This window comes from Trachurus trachurus, assembly GCF_905171665.1.
Source record: "Trachurus trachurus genome assembly, chromosome: 17".
Classification (NCBI taxonomy): Eukaryota; Metazoa; Chordata; class Actinopteri; order Carangiformes; family Carangidae; genus Trachurus; species Trachurus trachurus.
Window position 1 is genome coordinate 27,144,313 of NC_139900.1, and position 19,289 is coordinate 27,163,601.

At 42.0% G+C, this 19,289-nt stretch overlaps 4 protein-coding genes across 6 annotated transcripts; 3 read left to right on the forward strand and 1 right to left on the reverse strand.

The window, feature by feature from the left end:
* The first annotated feature begins 973 nt into the window (after nt 1–973).
* Nucleotides 974–5,648, forward strand: LOC311000732 (D-serine dehydratase). Of its 3 annotated transcripts, none has more exons than XM_083991548.1 (10): nt 974–1,417; nt 1,926–2,076; nt 2,170–2,299; nt 3,111–3,261; nt 3,346–3,526; nt 4,428–4,546; nt 4,664–4,790; nt 4,888–4,950; nt 5,036–5,141; nt 5,227–5,648. In XM_083991548.1, the coding sequence occupies exons 1-10, from the start codon at nt 1,408–1,410 to the stop codon at nt 5,314–5,316; spliced, it is 1,128 nt and encodes a 375-aa protein (XP_083847674.1). In that variant the 5' UTR covers nt 974–1,407; the 3' UTR covers nt 5,317–5,648. The 3 variants fall into 3 exon arrangements, with proteins under 3 accessions (XP_083847674.1, XP_083847675.1, XP_083847676.1); XM_083991549.1 differs by having other exon boundaries at nt 974–1,400; nt 1,921–2,076; XM_083991550.1 differs by having other exon boundaries at nt 974–1,400.
* A 461-nt stretch (nt 5,649–6,109) lies between these two features.
* Nucleotides 6,110–12,276, forward strand: orc2 (origin recognition complex, subunit 2). The gene is made up of 16 exons (XM_083990619.1): nt 6,110–6,220; nt 6,464–6,535; nt 8,133–8,291; nt 8,674–8,760; nt 8,897–8,986; nt 9,085–9,116; nt 9,218–9,275; nt 9,372–9,682; nt 9,765–9,874; nt 9,963–10,095; nt 10,195–10,291; nt 11,198–11,344; nt 11,435–11,606; nt 11,695–11,756; nt 11,847–11,965; nt 12,073–12,276. The coding sequence occupies exons 2-16, from the start codon at nt 6,466–6,468 to the stop codon at nt 12,154–12,156; spliced, it is 1,731 nt and encodes a 576-aa protein (XP_083846745.1). The 5' UTR covers nt 6,110–6,220; nt 6,464–6,465; the 3' UTR covers nt 12,157–12,276.
* Nucleotides 12,277–13,197: 921 nt separating this feature from the next.
* Nucleotides 13,198–15,608, reverse strand: cfap410 (cilia and flagella associated protein 410). The gene is made up of 7 exons (XM_083992202.1): nt 15,401–15,608; nt 15,241–15,259; nt 15,054–15,100; nt 14,710–14,939; nt 13,790–13,940; nt 13,566–13,665; nt 13,198–13,458 (listed from the first exon to the last, which is right to left on the reverse strand). The coding sequence occupies exons 1-7, from the start codon at nt 15,475–15,477 to the stop codon at nt 13,294–13,296; spliced, it is 789 nt and encodes a 262-aa protein (XP_083848328.1). The 5' UTR covers nt 15,478–15,608; the 3' UTR covers nt 13,198–13,293.
* Nucleotides 15,609–16,080: 472 nt separating this feature from the next.
* rpl37a (ribosomal protein L37a) lies at nt 16,081–18,124 on the forward strand. Its single transcript, XM_083990862.1, has 4 exons — nt 16,081–16,137; nt 16,828–16,956; nt 17,146–17,228; nt 17,957–18,124. The coding sequence occupies exons 1-4, from the start codon at nt 16,135–16,137 to the stop codon at nt 18,018–18,020; spliced, it is 279 nt and encodes a 92-aa protein (XP_083846988.1). The 5' UTR covers nt 16,081–16,134; the 3' UTR covers nt 18,021–18,124.
* Nucleotides 18,125–19,289: the final 1,165 nt, after the last annotated feature.

Below are 19,289 nucleotides of genomic sequence, written 5' to 3' on the forward strand. Positions count from 1 at the left end.
GCTTGGATCCATGTGCATCATTAAATCACTGCAAAAGAACTGGCTCTGATACTAACTGGAGAAAAGAAAGGAAATATAGCAAACACATAATGCAGACATACACATTTCTGACCAGTGGATTGTAATGTTTACCCCTTGAAATCAAGCTGTCTTTACTTTTACTGATTTAATTCTGATATAGTTTGCCGTACAATGGGTGTTTGTGTATCTTGCTCCCTCTGCTGGATGGAGACAGACAAAGCACCAACTCTTACAGTAAATTGAGTCATGTCTTTTTATAGTTATTTGTCAGAAATTCACCAAAAACTAATGAGAATTAGAATAACACAGCTTGATACAAAAAAACATTTTTAATAACAGAGATTGACACATAAGAAAATAATATCGTTGTTACAATGGTTTAATGTAAAACAAAATAAAGAATAAGAAAAAATGCCATAGGATACATTTATAGAAAATGAAAACATTAGAATAAGAGCACATAGTGTAATATTGATACTTTAGCTTTTTTTTTTAAAGATGATATTGTTTTCACATAGGATCTCTTAATTAAAAACATGAAAGTGAGGTCGTGGTTTGGCAACTTCACATCAATGAATTATAATATATATATATATATATATATATATATATATATATATATATATATATATATATATATATATATATATATATATATATATATATATATATATATAGAACTTCACAGAAAACATATGATGGGCATAATTAGAAAAGATTTCCGTTCATGGTTGATAGTTTTATCAACAACAACAATTGAGAAAATTTGGAGAATATGTCACTAATCATGAATCAATTATATCCAGGAAATTATGTCTTTGAGCTTATGTACCTTTACTTGAATAAAACGTGACCTTTTTTAAAACCAACTTGACCACATCTACTGGATAAATTTGTCCACTCAAAGACTCCGTAGTAGAAACGTGACCACCACAACCAGTGGGACGTTCGAGTTGCTTTGCCTGTCGGTGCAACTCAGTAGTCGAGTCGTTTCACACCATAAACTGCAGGACGTCATGTGGCTGCATGCTTCAATATTATCCTCGTGTAATAAACAATAAGGGCGATACATTAAGAAAAAAAAAAAAAAAAAAGTCGGAGGCGCTCGGCGTGTAAAAAAAAAAAAGGCCGGAGCAGCCAGTCTGGACCGGGTCTGTACTGTAGTAATATGTAGCCTAACGCTTCCATCCAAGTGACTGGAAGATAGTTTGGTATCATATAAAATCCGTGCAGTCCGGAAAAGGTGAGGATTTCTTCCACGGGCTGTGGCTATTTTCTGGATGCAGCTGTTGCCAGAACAAATCGAAAAAAACCCAGTAGAAAACACTGGTTCTGTGTCAACACCAAAACCTCCCGCATATCAGCGAAAGATTAGAGTGGTAAGCCATGATTATTGGTAAGTGGGTCTGCTATCAATATGTTCACATTGAAGTACCATTAGTTAGTGAGAAACAAAATGTAAAGAAAATCTAAAGCTGTTAAAGGCAGGTCAGGTCTGCTCATTGACACTTTTGCCAGAGTTGCATAGTGATATTAGAGTGGCTTCGTAGATTATGATTTTATTTTTCTTATTATTTCGGTTATGTAATGTATTGTAGCCTATGTAATGCTTCCTTTATGTAATTTAAAAGTAGGATTCAGTGGAAAACTGAGACCTCTGGTGTCTAGTTTTCACAGTTCAAAGGTCACAGCATTACACAACCTGGGGGGGTGGGGGGACTACGGTAGTTTATTTACTGGTACATTATTTACAGGTATGTAAAAAGCACATACCAGTTTATCAATGCATTTTGTTGTCATAAGAATAGTGTCATCGGTCAACTATGTGAGTTGAAGCCAGTCATGCATAAGTATTTAATTGCATCAGAGTTATGTTTTGTGTGTGTGTGTTTGCTCCAGTGCAGCCGGTATGGAAGGCGAGCCCCTCTCAGCCCTGTGCACCCCTGCTATGGTGGTGGATGTGGACAAAGTCAAGAGAAATGCCCAGAGGATGATGGAGCGCTGTCAGAAGCTGGGAGTCCAGCTGCGGCCACACATGAAGACACACAAAACTCTGTACGAACACCTCCTCCCACACTCATATGTCCATATAACTTACATAATCATGAGGATGATGAGACATTTCTGCTTGTTTGTGTTCATGTGTAGTGAGTGCGCTGACATAATGACGGGTGGATCACGCCGATGCATCGTGGTCTCCACACTTGCAGAGGCTTGTTTCTATGCCGACCATGGATTTGATGACATCCTCTATGCATACTCTGTTCCCTTTGATAAGGTTATCTCAAGTCACACTGTGCTTGATCCCTTTTACACACAATCTATACTGTATAACAAAGTATATAGCGCACTATATTTTAAATGTGTGGAATCTACCGATACCTGGAACACAGTTTCCAAAACAGTCATTGATTCACATCTTCCCAATTAAAGCAGAAGTAAGTGATATATTTGTGTTAATATAAGTCTTAAATAGTTATATCTTCCGACAGCAATCACTTACATAGAGTGTTTGGTCTGAAACACGGGTCTCTCAGTCCCTCTGCTCTGCTCTGAGCCGAGGAGAAAACATTTATCGTATCCTACAGTTTTTATCCAATGAGGAGAGAGAACGGCATGCAGGGCTGTGTGTGCAGCCAAGGGACGCCGTGAATGTGGCGACGTAGGGACGAGGACTGTTATGGTGCGTTCAAGGAAACTCGTATATTTTCGACCGTGAAGTCGTACCAGTTCGATCTGGTACGAGTTCACCGGTCGGAAGTTACGAGTGGCCGTTATAGTGACTTTCACCGGTAAAACAGGTCGGAAAAACGCGAGTGGGTTGCCTGGAACGCTACAAAGTCGTAAGTTGTGACTTGAAGCTGTAATTTACGATTTCAAAAGCCTGCCTGGAACGCAGCATTAGCGAAAACGACCGGACCACTTACTTCTGCTTTAACTAATCAATGATTATTATCAACATGCAGGTTAATGCAAATAACATTAATGTGACAGAAATTTGTATAATTATCACACTGGTTAGGTTCCAGCTATAGTCAAAATACCATGCATGCTACTTTATGTCTGTATGTGTGTGTGTGTGGTTGTAGGTGGAGCGTTGTGCAGCCCTGTCAGAGAGACTGGATCTCTTCCAAGTTTTATTGGATCATCCTGAGGCTCTGGAGCAGCTCAAAAAGAGACCACTCAGGGACGGTCGGCAGTGGCACGTCTGGCTGAAACTGGACTGTGGCAATGGGAGAGGTAAACGGGTCGGGAAAACCATGACACAGCTGGCATTAACTAACTGTGTACTTGCTTGATTTTGTGTTTGCCCTTTTGTTGTAGCCGGTGTCCTGCACTCAGAGCCCAGGGCGCTCGCTCTGGCTCAGGCCATCGCTGAGACGGAGGGCGTGCAGCTGACAGGAGTGTACGCTCACTGCGGGAACACCTACAACTGCAGAGGAGCCGAGCAAATACAGGCTGTCGCTCAGGAAACCACCACCCTGACTCTGCAGTTCATGGAAAAGTAAGTCACAAGTAAAACAGGTATCGATGTGTACTAATGTACTTTTTTAATAGTTTCCTTTCTTTGCACAACTCTTGTTGGTTCATAGGTGTGATTGAAGAAGAAAGGAGACTGACATTGAGTTCATAAGAAAGCACTTTAAACTTCTGACATCAGACAGAGATTGGGATTAACACTACTTAAATCTTGCTTATTTACACTGTCCACCTTTCCCACAGTACGTTTTGACCTCACCAACAACAAACAGCAGGCAGACTCGAGAAGCACAGAAGATTCATAAATATAAATGCTGCTCCTTTGCATGGAAAAAAAAATGGATGGATGGACGGACGGATGGAAAGATAAATGCAGAATATTGAGCTTCATTGAATGGGCACAGATCAAGAGACAAATGACTTGTATAAGATAAAAATGGATTAAAGATAATATATCAATGAGTTTATACATTGTTCTACAAGGTTCCTACAAGTTCATGCAGGTTAAAGTTATTTGACCAATAGTTATCGCATGTGAGTTAAAGGGATAGTTCAACATTTTGGCAAATTGGCCCATTGCCATAATCCTATAGTCATAGCAGTAGGTTTGTTACCTTTATTGTCGGTGCAAGCTACTTTTAGAACGGTGGAGCAGAGCTGCGAGCTGCTCAGAGCTACGCTATGGGATTTCTTGGTTTCCCTCATCAAACTCATCAAATACACAATCCAACAACTCCAAAACGCTCTGGTGGACAAGTTGTGACCTGCACATTCACCACGCTATTAGTTAATAACGGAATGTTGAACTATCCCTTTAATGGCCTTAGAGCATAATTATTTCAAGTAAGCTTTTAGATTAGTGTCTAATAAAATGTGTCTTTTATATGATTATTACTTAATCAGCTCTCTGGGTTTGTTTCTGGCAGACTGAAGGCTGTTGGCATCACCTGTAAATCCAGCATTGGCTCCACCCCTTCCTGTAGTCACCCCGTCAAAGACATGGCGCAGCTCAGTGAGGTGCATCCTGGGAACTACGTCTTCTATGGTGTGTGGAAGGATGTAGATGTCGTTGCATCAGATTTACAGTTGAACTTACTCAACATAGTGAAAAACTGTATACTGTAGTTACCAAACAGCAGTTGTCGCTTCCAATGGGTTTTAGATGCGCAGCAGTCAGTGATCGGCTCATGCAGCCTGGAGGACGTGGCTGTGAGGGTTTTGACGAGGGTGATTGGACACTGTCCTCACAGGAACCAGCTCCTGATTGACTGTGGATGGAGTGGAATCAGGTGCCCTAATTAGTTGATGTAAATCTATACTATCCATATCAGCTGTAGCTAATGTTTTTACCTAAGTCATGATGTATTTTATCTTCATCTCTCTCAGTCTTGATGGAGCTGGAAAACTTCCCACTGGATATGCTGTGATCGAAGGTCATCCAGACCTCAAGTAATGCTCTTACTCTCTCCTTTGTTCTCAGTTTTAACTTGTGGAGTGTGACTGAAGTCAACTGATGAGAGACTTTTCCCTCTAGGTTGTTGTCTATGACCCAGGAGCACGGCAGAGTGGAGCCCATCTCCGGACCACTGGACTATAGCAAGTACCCCCTCGGCACTCTGCTCACCCTGATCCCCTACCATGTGAGAACCCTTCAGTGCTGAATCAACCTGACTGCTTTATTGTCATTCTCCCTCTGATCTGACCATCTCTGTTGATTCCTGTCAGTCTTGTGCAACAGCAGTGATGCATCCTGTGTACCATGTGCACTCTGAGGGCCGTCTGCTGGGGAGGTGGACACCCACTCGCGGATGGTGAACAACCAACTGTTCAAGAATGCATAACTCTTTTAGCATATCTGCATTAACACAGAAAGAAGGACTTCTTTGAGCGACTCCTGACACCTGTGATGGAAATAATTTGGGTTTTTTCTGTGCTCTCCATGAATTTTCACCTCTTCTTTCCTCTGTTCTCCTGAGCGACAGATATCTGCAAGTAGTAGAATTTAATTCCAAACTAGAATTATAGATTTGACTCTAATTAAATCATTCGTCATACTTTTATCGGCCTATTCCCTAAATAATGTGACAAAAGAAATGTAGAGAAATACACATTTATAAACGTTTCAATGTCTAAATAAATCAGTGCTTAAGTACTATATTGTCTCCTCATTTCATCAATGCCACCTTGCAGTGATTTGAAAAGTGTCAGTATGTGGATTTCAATAAATGTCATTGTGCTGTGGAATAGACTGAAACGTACAAATTGACTTGACAGAGGAAAGTGCTGGAAAATGCAAGATGAACATAGACAAAGAAATAAAAGATGAACTGAGTGACAGGTTGTTCATTCCATATTGAGTTGCAATCACAGGCTGGTTTCCACTTATTTTTGCTTTCCAAGTATCTTAGTGTGTCCAAATTATAAAAAGAAATGTGTTTATATTTTTAAATCATAATGCAGGCGGTATTATTGCTGTAATAAAAAGTCATCCTTCAGTCACAAAAAAGTAATGTGGTTCATAGCCGAAGAGCATCTTGGGAAATGTTGTTTTCTCTGAGGCCAACGCTCTGATTGGCTACGCTGTGACCTTTCACTTGTCACGTGGTTTAAAAACTTCAGGAGGATGGCGCGGAAAGTTGTCACACCGTGTGTCTGTGGAGCTCTCGTGTTGTGAAGGACTTGTTTACATTTCTCGGCTGATTCTGACATTTTATATCGAGTAAGTTTCCTTTCTGTTTCTTCCTGCTCCGCTCCTCTGTGAGGCGTTCAGGGTCCGTTGCTGCTGACCGGTCACTGCGCTTCTCCACCGCAGCAGCACACTGACGTTAACACCGACATCTGATGCAGTTACTAGGGCAATGAGTGACGAAGCCGTAGTGATAATAACTGTCTGTGTTGATGAATACACACATGTTGTGTTTATAGCGGTTGCATTAACTTACATTGTGTGTCTCCCCCTCAGTCATGAGCGTGTTGGAGGTGAAGTTCATCGGTGATGGAGACGTGCTGGAGCACATCGTGGACAAACAGGAGGGTATGGACGACAGAGTCACTGTGGTTGTGTTGACATGTTGTTGTTGAGGAGCAGCAGGCTGACCTGTCTGTGTCCTTGCTGTCAAAATCAAATCAAATCAAATTAAATGGCCTTTATTGTCATTGCAACAGACAAGTGCAACGAAATGTGTGGTGCCACATCCATTCCAGAGCTAAAACAGACTAAAACAAGCTAAAAAGGACAACCTCGAATGACACGCATGTATACTCACACAAGAAAAAATAAATAAATAAGTCATCCAGTTATTAAAAATCAGTATTATAATAAAACCTGTAGGAATAAATAGATATTGCACAATAACATTAAAGCAGAAGTAGGTTCAGGTTCAGGTTACTTTATTGATACCCAAGGGTAAACTAGTTTTGCAGTCGAGAGTTAAACAAGCAACAGAAAACGAACAATCAAATCAGAAACAGGACATTTAAAAAGAACACATACACATAAAACAAGAGACAGCTTCGGCTCGACAGAAAGTGCTGCAGTTCATGAAATAAATATAAGAAATAAAAAACATGAAACTAAAAAAAGAATTAAAAACACCAAGAGCAAAATTTCCTCCAAGTTAAGAATTAATAAAAGCAATGAGATAAAAAAAAAGGGGATACATCATGCTCCCAAAAGTGACTTGTGCAGCTTTTGTGCAAATTACAGCTTGTTTACCAGTGTTACTGCAGCTGGAACAAAGCTGTTTTTATAACGTTTTGTTCTGCAGTATGGGACTGACAACCTCCGTCCAGAGGGAAGAAACTGAAATTCACTGTGCAAAGGGTGTAAACTATCATTTAAAATGGTCGTGGCTATCCGCTGTTACTGTCTGGTATACAGGGAAGAAGGGTTCAGCTGTGGCTCACCTATCAGCTTACGTGACCATTTCACAATTTGATTCAATGCGTTCTTGTTTTTAATAGAAAGGCTTCCAAACCATGACGCCAAAGAAAAGGATAAAATGGACTCAATAAAAGCACGATAAAAAAGAATCATCATGGTTCTGTCAACATTCCAGTAAGACAGTTTTCTCAGACAGTTACAAACGCTGTTGTCCTTTTTTACACACAGTTTCACAGTTTTCTTGAAAGTTCAATTTAAAATCAATGATAGTCCCAAGATATTTGTAGGATTCCACACATTCCACTAACTGACCTCTTATGGTAAGTAAGAAGTAAGCGATCCGGTTAGCAGTCCCGGTCCTCGTTCCTACGTCACCACATTCACGCGCATCCCTTGGCTGCATCCACAGAGAGGACCGCCCCTTTATGCCGTTCTCTCTCCTCATTGGATAAAGGTTGTAGGATACAAGGAAAGTTTTCTCCTCGGCTTACAGCAGAGCAGAGTGACTGACAGACCCGTGTTTCAGACCAAACACTCTATATAAGTGATTGCTGTCGGAGGATATAACTATTTAAGACTTATATTAACACAAATATTCCGCTTACTTCTGCTTTAAGAAAGTGCTGTTTGGTGCAGTGGTGAAGAGTTATTTATTTTTGGCTGGTCGCCGTGGTTAATAAGTCTGATGGCCCAGGGGTAAAAGCTATTTCTGTGTCTGTTGGTGCGTGACTTCTGTATCTTCTGTCAGGGGGGCAGAGCAGCGGAGGGACCGTCCAGAAGATGGTCACGTTTAAGAGCCCGGCTGCCCGGCGGCCCAGGGGGGAGGCGGAGGGGGGAGGAGGGGATGAACATGGAGCCTGTGATGAGCAGAACTATATCCAAGCTTTAGGAGCAGACAACACAGAAGGTGAGTGAGACAACTGTCCTTTCTGACTTTGTTGGCAGTAAACTGAGCTCACAGCCAACTAGTTCCTGGTTTCTTCATCCCTGATACACTCTTATTAAAGTACGTACACTTGGATAAAGATAATAAAGTCTTGATGTTGTAATATAAACAATATTTTCATTTGCAAATGTTTTAGAGAAGTGTTGATTCATCTTGTAGGCTGTGAGATGAGATTTGATGCTGTTGTTCTGTATAGTGTCCTTATTTACTTCGGTGAGAGTAGACTGGCTGTATGTATGATCACATCATATGGTCAGTAGTGGAGCGTCAGTTCTTTGTGATACAGTGTATATTAGCATGAGTGCTGCTGATGATAAAAGTGTGTGTGTTCTTGTTTTCACAGAGGATGAGGAGGGTTTGTCCAGAGTGGCTGGATCTTCTATTTTCACTTTCCAGAAAGTGAAGCGAGGCCACAGCATGGCTCAGACTGGTGAGCCTCCACTGCTCACACTCTCCACATCATAGACCTTGTTATCTTGTTGTCACGGAGATACACGCCTAGATTTATCATCATTAACTTCGGTTTTTATTTATCACACACTTTGTGTTTGTGGTTTTATTAACAGCAAGTGAGCTGGCTCGGACTCCTGGGAAAAATGTGACTTTCAGCAAGACTCCAAATGTTGAACCCTCCACTCCCACCAGAACAGGCCGTAGTGAGTCCGGTGCATCCTGCCTTGTGTTTGTCTGCATCTCACCTTGTGTTCATTTACACACAACTAAGCTTGATCTTTCTCTCTCCCTCTCTGTCAAGACCACAGAGGTGAAAGTCGGACTCCACAGAGGGTGAGACTAATATAAAAGGCTGTTTTTTTTAATGTAATTTCACTTCTAGTGTTTTCTCTGCTGCTGTTTTCTCGGTGTAACCTTTTCTTTTTGTACGACAGAACAAGAAGGTTCAGTTTGTCTCCACAACACCACACAGGCTGAGAAAGAGAATGACAAGTGAGTTTATCTTGGTGCAGTGAAAGTAGCTTCTCTTCCTGTTACAGTCAGACACTGAGACTCGAGCTGCTAACTAAAGCTGTTTGCCAATTTCAGCCCCGAGCCTTCGGTCGGACAGTGACAGCGAGCTGTCGGCCTCGGGCTCTGAGGAGGACGAGGATGAAGATGGGATGGAGGATGAGCAGAAAATAAAGAAAGAGGACAAGGAGAACGTGAAGACTCCAAGGACACCCAGTAAAGGTTCATCTGCCGCTCTGTACAAGACTCCTGCCAAGAAGAGCAAGATCACTCCTGAGCCCCCGAACCAGCCCACTATGGTTGAGGAGTACTTCGAGGCCCACGGCAGTTCAAAAGTCCTGACATCAGACCGCACCCTGGAGCGTTTACACACCCCTAAACTAGACAGGGTCAGTATATGAAAGCCAGTTCTCTAAATTGATTAAATCTGCTGTTTTTAAGTTGGAGTTTATCTCTACTTTGTGTTTGCAGGAGACGTTGGTTCAACTTTTAGAGGGAGAGCCGTCCTGCTACTCCAAAGAGATCCAGCAGCTCCACAGCAAACACAGAAAGCACTTTAGCAAATGGATGTTACAGTTACAGTGAGTCTGGTTTTTGTTTTCTTTGTACTGAATGTCTTTTTGTGGCTTTTAAAAAACTAAAACAAAAAGTGTGTGTGTTTGTGTGTAGATTGGGCTTCAGTGTGCTGGTCTACGGTCTGGGCAGTAAAAAAGCTCTGCTGGAGGACTTCCGCGTGTCTCACCTGGCTCAAGAAATCCACCTCGTGGTCAACGGATTCTTCCCTTCTATCACTCTTAAATCAGTCAGTGTCTCAAATAAAACCTAAAATAAAACCAGAGCAGTAAAGCCCTAAAACACCAATGACGCTCACACATTTTCTTTACATGTGCTTTCTTTGCAGATATTAAATGCCCTTACATGTGAAGTTCTGGAGCAACAGGGAAGTTTCCGAACACCCTCAGACCAGATCCAGTTCATCACTCGGACTCTTAAAGACAGTGAGTGTGTCTCTGTTTAATATATATATATATATATATATATATATATATATATATATATATATATATATATATATATATATATATATATATATATATATATAGTTTTCTTTCAGGGACCATGTACAAAATACATTAATCACATACGGAGATGCTTTGTACTGGATTTAGCTAAAAGCTAGTTTCCATCTGCAGTCCCTGGGCAAGTAGAAACAGCAGGATAAACACAAATGCATGCATGTACACACATGCAATTTAAAATTCAGTAAATATCAAAAATATATACGCAATCTTACTACATCCAGAGAATCAATGGACCAATGCAGTGTATTGAGATTAGTGCTGACGAGACTCAGATCTTAAAGAGGAACTAAGCAGGATTTCTCCTGTGGCTATGCTACATTTTTACCTTAATTAAAAAGCTCCAGAGTAATTGAGATAGTTAGTTAACTACATGACTTGTGACTTGATACGAGTGAGAATGGAGGCTCTGCCTTCCACCTGGCGTCTCACGGCTGAAAACCAACATTGCAACATCAGTGTAGTTACTCGGTTGCCACCCCAGTGTCCCAGCTCTCATCTCTGCGGCACAGCAACACAAACGCGCTCCGTAACTGGCAATCTTTTGTTTATGGCAGTTAAGACTACATAAATGCACACGTCGTAACATCGTATATGTTATATAACGTTATCCACCGCTCCATGTATTGATTTTTCGCCGGCTTCGTTGTAAACAAATGCACATGGCCAGGCGGAGGGTTGGGAAAACAGCGGAAAAGCGACCGAAATTGCATAGTTCCTCTTTAAGATCCATTTTTTTCACCTCACAAGAAAAGGGGCAGAAACCTGCACTGTCAAGCTTGTGTTGAAATGATGTGTGTTTTACCATTAAACATGTCCACGCAGGTCCAGATTTCCATGTGTACCTGATAATCCACAATATCGATGGGCCCATGCTGCGAGGAGAGAAGACCCAGAGTGCACTGGGGCAGCTGGCGTCCATCCCCAACCTGCATTTAGTGGCTTCATTGGACCACATCAACGCTCCATTGGGTGGGTGTTTGTAAGCGTGTGAACTGCTGCTGCTGAGTTAATGCTGTTGAGACGTGTCCTTGCAGCTGAGTGTCTCCTGTGTGTTCCCAGTGTGGGACCAGTTCAAGCAGAGTCAGTTTAACTGGCTGTGGTGGGAGTGCGTGACCTTCCAGCACTACACGGAGGAGACGTCGTATGAGAACTCGCTGCTGGTGCAGCAGACTGGCGCGCTCGCTCTGTCCTCCCTCACACACGTGCTCCGCAGCTTGACGTCCAATGCAAGGTACCGCACTCACGTCCATGTAATGAGCTGTTAAAGGGTTCGTGCTTTGTTCAAGCTCTTCATGAGCGTGTCTTTTCATTTTTTACAGAGGAATTTTCAAACTGCTGGTGAAGTTTCAGCTGGAAAACAAAGACAATCCCTCATATACAGGTACACATTAAGATTCAAAACTTTAAAATGATAAACAGATTTCTCTCCCAAAAGTGTTTGATTCTAATATTTTTCTGTCAACGTGTGCAGGATTGTCTTTCCAGGATTTCTACCAGCGCTGTCGAGAGGCGTTCTTGGTCAACTCTGACCTCACACTGAGGACTCAGCTGACTGAGTTCAGAGACCACAAACTGATACGGACACGCAAGGTAGAGCTGTGATTAATTTTGGACCTGTCGACTTGATCTCGGTGCCATTACTTTGTAGAATCTACTGCAGGTGACCGTTACTTACATTTATCTCCATCATTGTCCAGGGTGCAGATGGAGTGGAGTACCTGCTTGTTGCTGTGGACGCGAGCACCTTGATGGATTTCCTGGAGAACGAGGAGGGTGATTGAACTAACTTTCCCAGCAGAATGATCAGCCAATGATATCAAGGCCCAGTGGCATCTGATAGGAGACCCCAGCTCCCAGGCTCTGCTCAGTTTAAATCATGTCCTGTGAGTTGTCCAGATGCCCCTTTGTACTGTAGCACTCTGAGTCTGAATGTGTACATGTTAATTTGTGTCATTAAATTCAACACTGATGGTTATTGTATTGCAATTTATTTGTCTAATTATCAGAAATAGATTTACAGTTAGCAAAACATACATTCTTTTGTTCTTACAAGGCAGGAAGGCATGCTGCATTAAAAAACAAAAAAGCCAAGGAAATGATTCAGTACTCTGCCACGAGTGAAAACTGGACCACAAATAGAAGGTGTCAGTGAAAGTGCAGCACATGCAATGCTTAAAGTGATAGTTCACCCAAAATTGAAATTTCACTCATTATCTACTCACCCTCATGTCGACTAGAACTGGGAGAAGTCTCAGAGTCCTCCGTGGCGTCTCTGAGTTACAGGGGGTCTTGGCATAGCAGTGCATGTCAATATGACGGTTGCAAATGGATACCAACTGTCTTCGTAACAAAAAGACACACCAAAAAACATCCAAATACCTCCATGCTGCTCGTATGTAATGTCCGTCTTGTATTGAAGCCCCGAAATGCGAAATTGTCCCGAAAAAAATTAAATAAGTCTATATTTCAAGCTTGTTTGTAGCAGAAGCTCCTCTTCCCAGTTCGTCCAAATTTGACGAACCGGGAAGAGGAGCTTCGAGAAGCTTCCGCTACAAAACAAGCTACGAGCAGCATGGAGGTATTTGGATGTTTTTTGGTGGGTCTTTTTGTTACGAAGACAGTTGGTATCCATTTGCAACCGTTATATGGACATGCACTGCTATGCTGAGACCCCCTGTAACTCAGAGAAGCCACGGATAACTTCTCCCAGCCCTTAGTCGACATGAGGGTGAGTAGATAATGAGTGAAATTTCTATTTTGGGTGAACTATCCCTTTAAAGGAGTCAGGAGGTAACAGGAGAGAGTGGGGGGTGGGGGGGGTTAGGACCCTGTTTCTAGTCTCTATAAGGATGAGATTTTGGTTTAGTCACGGTGAAGGGAGCGTGAGGTTTGGCCCTGAGTGCATGCTGTACAGTGTCTCACTGTGTGATTTCGGCAGTTTTGTGTGTCTGCAGTGAATCTTTCAGTGTCTCTGGGTCCAGTGTGTAGGTCTGGAGTCTGTTCTGCGTGGCTGTGTTTACAATGCGAAGCTCCTCTTCATCCAAATCATTCAGCAGCAGCAGAACTGCATGGAGGGTGTGCGTCTGAAAACACAATCAAAAGGGATCAATCAATGGCTGAGGCGAACAGAGTGTTCAAAGTCGTTCAAAGAGTTTTAGTGGAGCACAGTTCAAAGACAAGAGGCTACTACCTTTTTCATTGGGGATGTGGTTTCTCTGGTTGATGGAGAGGAAAGAGAGGGGAACTTGTCTCTGGAGAGCGGCTTCATCCCCAACTCTTCCCTGATTTTACTGTAAAACAAAAGAGGAAATATGGGGATACTTTATCTAATTCTGTCTAAATTAATTTGACAATTTTGTTCGGTTAGGGAAAGTTAAATGTCTGTGAATGTTTATGTCTGGCTGTGAGGCTCACTTGGTCTCCTCCATGTTGTAGTTGAGGGGGTCGTTCTCCGTCTCTGTTTCTGGAAGCCCATTTGAGGAAAGCTGGTTCTGGATGCTGCCTGGTGGGGTGGTGACCACTTCACCTTCCATGATAGCCAGCGAAAGCTCATCATCTGTCACTGCTGCACACACACACACACACATGAGTTATCAGTATTCAAAGCTGTTAAATATGATACTTTTATGACAGCTGGGCAAACTTATCTGCTATGAGGCGCTAGATAAGACATGAAACGCACCCTGAGTGAGGTGAATGTGTCACCAACATACAGGTGTGATCAAGTCATTTCCAGTCTTATTAAAGAGTTTAGTTTTATCTAAACCATCTTAACCCTCCTGTTGTCCTCCTGGGTCAAGAAAGGAAGGAAGGATTTTTTTGTTGTTGTAAACATTCTCTAATGTGTGAATAAAAATTAATTGGAAAGAAAGAAAGGAAGGACGAAGGGAAAGATGGGAGGAAAGAAGGAAGGGGAAAAGGAAGGAAAGATAGAAGGAGAGAGGGAAAAATAATTGGGTCAATTGGGTCAAAAAGGAAGGAACAAGTAAGGGCGAAGGGAAAGAAGGGAGGAAGGAAGGGGGGAGGGAAAAAGGACTGTGTAAAGAAGGAAAGGAAAAAGGAAGGAAAGAAAGAGGGGAGGAGGGAGGGAACAGAAGGAAGGAAGAAGGGAAAAGGGAAGAAAGATGGAGGTATAGGGAACAGATCAGGTCAATTGGAACAAAAGAGGAAGGAAGAAGAAGTAAGGACGAAGGGAAGAAAGGAGGGAAGGGAAAAATAATTGTGGAAAGAAGGAAGGATGGAGGAAGAAAACAGATTGGGTCAATTTGACCCAGAAGGACAACAGGAGGGTTAAAAACAGCCCAGTCATTTGAATAGTCACACTGCACACTCACGCAGGTTGTCCAGCCTCTGCAGACGAGGCAGGCAGCGCAGCACAGTGAGCCGATACTGGCTGGACTCTGCTTCACAACAGGGGTTCTCTGCCAACCACAGCACCTTCAGGTTTGTCAGCGATCGCAGGTGCGAGAGCTCAGACAGCGAGGGGATCAGGTTCCTCCTCAGGTAGAGCTCACACAGGGACAGACAGCCGGCCAGAGGAGCCAGAGAGGAGATGCGGTTGACACTGAGGAGAGAGAGGATCCCAGCCAGGAGTCAGAATGAGTCAGTGTGTCAGTGTGGACAGTAACAGCTACTACATGTGTGTGTGTGTGTGTGTGTGTGTGTGTGTGTCACCCACCTCAGTGTCAGCACCTTAATGTTGGGCATTTGAGAGAAGATGGAGATCTGAGAGGACAACATTAGGGAACATGTATTATTACAACACATATGCATATATAAAACAATATAAAGAAGAGGAATAAAGTCGAGTGCATAATAAATAGTGGTTTCACTGTTCCAACAAATACGATAGCACTGTTACTCACATCAGTTAGGCTGCATCCCCTGTAAAAGAAAACGTAAAGTGTAACGTTACAATTTGGAGACGGATGAAAAACAAAGCTGCGCGTGTCAAACTTAACCCATCAACACGCAGCTGTAGTAAACACCAACTTAACTGGTGGTCTGCTAAAATGAGCCACTTACCAGCAGTTCAGTTTCTTTACGCTCTCCAAGTCGGAGGCCTTGGCCTTAGCGAGAACCAGTTTCCGTGTTAGCTTCATAGCTCATCACCAAACTAAATATATACGTACAAATATTTTTAACGGACTATATCTGCGCAAACAACAAAGGCCGCATTATGACAGTCCGAGTGGACAAACATTTCAACTCAGCAGCAGCAGGGATGTTGTCGTCCACACCATTAATACGCATGCGCGTAACTACCGAAGCGTCCTTAGTAACAGGTTTCCATTTCCTCATCCTTCTGGATATGCATATGGATACATTGTATTTTTAATTTTTATTCATTTTATTTATTTATTTATTATTTCATTTTCTCATTTTTGTCAAGCTCTGCTATATGTATTGTGCACTCTCTGTACTTTAGTGTTGTTTCATGTTTGTATAATGTCATGTTTGTATGTTTCAAATTTGATAATAAAGTTTGTTTAAAAAAAAAAAGGTTTCCATTTCCTTTATCGTTTTCTTTATTCTTGGAAGAGTTTTCTTCTATCGTGTTCATATTTGGAAAAATGTGTACAAGAAACTCTACACTCAGAGTTGGGCTGTTTATTTTCAGTAGAAATATATTTTTTATATGTAATAATATGTGCGTCCTTCGAAAACTCCAAGTCCCACAATGCAGCGCGGCTGCGACTGAGTAAATCGCGCCTGCGCCGTAAGCAATCCCTCTTTGGACCTACGTCTCCACTGAAACGATGGTGAGCGAGATTGTCCCCTTCCCAATCCGTGTCAATCTAACGTTTTCTGTGCTGTAAATGATATAATCACATATTCTGAGGTTTAGGATGTCCTCCTTTGTCCAACCCGAGTCATATTGGTGTTGGATTAGTGATTTTATAAACAGAAAAAACGATGTTTTCATGTCCTGTTGAGACAGCAATGGCTGCCACCATTGCCAAACTCACTTGAGTCAAAGTACCGGGTGGGCTGGTCGTTTTAGCTCGCTGTTTGTCTTTTATACTTACATGCCGTGCTTGGTCAGGAGACCCGCACAATTTAAAATGATACGAAAACACTGTTTTTGTGTTCAAATGAGGGTCCGTCGCCTGAATCTGCCCCAGGGTTGTTGAAGTTAGCTAGGTGGCTAATCTGTGCAGGGTGCTAGCTGGGGAGCTAGTGACAAGACCAGTGTCCCGCCTGACTCTGGGGGTTTTGCTGTTATTAAATGTCATAAATATTTTAAGCCTGCTATATATGACACTGTTGCATACTGTGGTCTTTGCCTTTGGACCGGGTTATTGAACTGGATATTCAGAAAATACACTACATCATCTACCACCGTTTGCCTCTGTAATTTAGCATAAGCCCAGTTAGAAAGTGTCGCCAGTGCTTATTGCTGATACACCTGTATTGATGTTTGTGTCCCTATGTTTTCATGTTGTTCACAGGCCAAACGCACCAAGAAGGTGGGGATCGTTGGTAAATACGGCACGCGTTATGGCGCGTCGCTGAGGAAGATGGTCAAGAAAATTGAAATCTCCCAGCACGCCAAGTACACCTGCTCTTTCTGTGGCAAGGTAAGTGCAGATTTAGCATCAGCCAAAGACTGCTCTGTGACTAATTCATGATGTGCAGGAAGCAGTGTGTAAATTATAAAGTTTGAGTAGATGGCAGAGATTTCACATTGGAGTACACACGTTGCATCTGGATAAATGTCAACATACCCTTTCATATCTGTTTTTAATGTACTTCATTTATGTTCACAGACCAAAATGAAGAGGAGGGCTGTCGGTATCTGGCACTGCGGGTCCTGCAAGAAGACAGTAGCTGGAGGTGCCTGGACTTACAAGTAGGTTTCTTTTAGCACACTGCTCCATCCAGCAGCATGTTAATGAGATTGATCCTCTGTGTATGATTCATAAAAATGAAATTTGGCTTCAAGTGTCTTTGACCGATCAAAGGACTGTCTCACTGTTAAAATACGACTGTGCCAGCTGTTCTGTGTTGGGCTTGTTGCGTTGAACTAAGAAGAACTGACCTGACTGTCATGAGCCTCGTTATCAACTCTGAATCAGGATTTGTGCACATGAAGCTTCAGATAATGTAGAAACTTATTTTACTGGATTTGGAAATACTTTTTCCAGGACAACAGCCTCATTTTTCTTTGATAATTGGAAGGAGTCAGTGATGATGATGACTTACAGAGCAGTGCATTCATCCAGGCAGATGTAGAAGTTATTTTTATGGCTGTGTCAATGGAGAGACGTTAAATCATCAACTAGAGAAAAGCCTAATTAAATGATATAACAAATGTCCACACCAGACCACAGTATGGAAAATTTTAGATTGGATTTTGTGTTTTGATCAATAGTATTGCTTTAACGGTCTGAGTGAATCACAAACTGACTTATCAGTGATGTCAAATTAAGCATTTCTATTCATCAGACATGTAATTGCCAGTATACTGGAATGAGCTGCTGTGATGTGGAAAGCTTTTTCTTCACTACTAAATTCTCACAAAGGTGTTTAGTCCTTTAATTTAAAACATTTGTAACTAATGTGGTGTTTCTTTTCCAGCACAACTTCCGCTGTCACAGTCAAGTCTGCGATCAGGAGACTGAAGGAGTTGAAGGACCAGTAAACCAATGCGATCAACGCTGGTGGATTTGGGACTTTATTTTCTATAACTTAACCGACCTGGACATGGCCACAACGTCCAAAAAATAAAGCAGTCTTGGAGCGGAATCCTTTTGTTTGTGTCTCTGTGCTTCTGGTCTACAATGTAGTAGTAAAATTAAAACTGGTGCTGTGTCCACAAGAAACGTCAATAACCTTGCATGAGTGAGAATCGTCACTGGAGCTCAGGCTGCCAATAAAGTTGAAATGTCACAGGCAGCACAGCTGCAGCAGTACATTTACATGTAGAGGTGACCAGAGGAAAGAGGTTAACTGTTGGGTTTTAGACTGCAAACACAAACTGCTTTCTTGTCGCGAATCAACTTTAGTGCCGTGTTTGCCTTTTGGACATCGAAGCTGAACCATTTCAGTTCAACATCACTCCTTTTACATTTGAGCTCTTTACTCACTTGAAAAAAATACTGTTGACAGGAGCAGAAGGTGAATATTGAAACAATCAACAGGGCAACATACAGTATACCTGTCCATTGAAATTGTGAGTCATCTGAACACTATTGAATTTTAAATGTGGAATATAGACCTTTTTCACAGCAGTTGTTCACCTATTAGTCACAGATGTAACAACCTTAGTGATGACTGCAGTCCATGTGCTTTGGTATTTTATGTCTGTGATTTTGTGACATGAAACATCTGAGGTGTTGGTAATGATACTGTTTTCACCAGTAATGGTCAGTCTCATGAAAAAGCTGTATGACTGGTGTAACAGGGTCAGTATATACATTTTTAGTTTGTTTTGATTGCTCAGATAGATAAATAACATTTGGAGACCAGCGCAAAATTGGAGCTCTGTCACTGATGGCTCATTTTATCAATATGAAACGACTGAAGGATTGTCTTTGTTACTAGAAGAAATCTACATGCATCATAATTAACAGACATACAAATAAGTGCACACAAAAAATACAAAATTAGGTTGAGATATAAAGGAAAGGACTTTGGAGACAAAGTGCAGTTGTGTTGTACAAGGTAAATTCACGAAACCTAATGGTCAGGACAGCAGCAGGGGCATGGTTTTGAAAGTGTCGCAACGAGCGTTGTGCATTTCTCTGTGACATGAATTATCCAAGTCTTATGTAACGGTAGTTGTGGGGAAAAGTCATAATTTGCTTTTTTCCCCCCCAACAATGTACAATGTTTATTGACAAGCGCTGTTCAGCTCATAGAGATTGAATGGACGCTTGTAGGAAGCAGTTGCATAGACGACCCTGAAGGT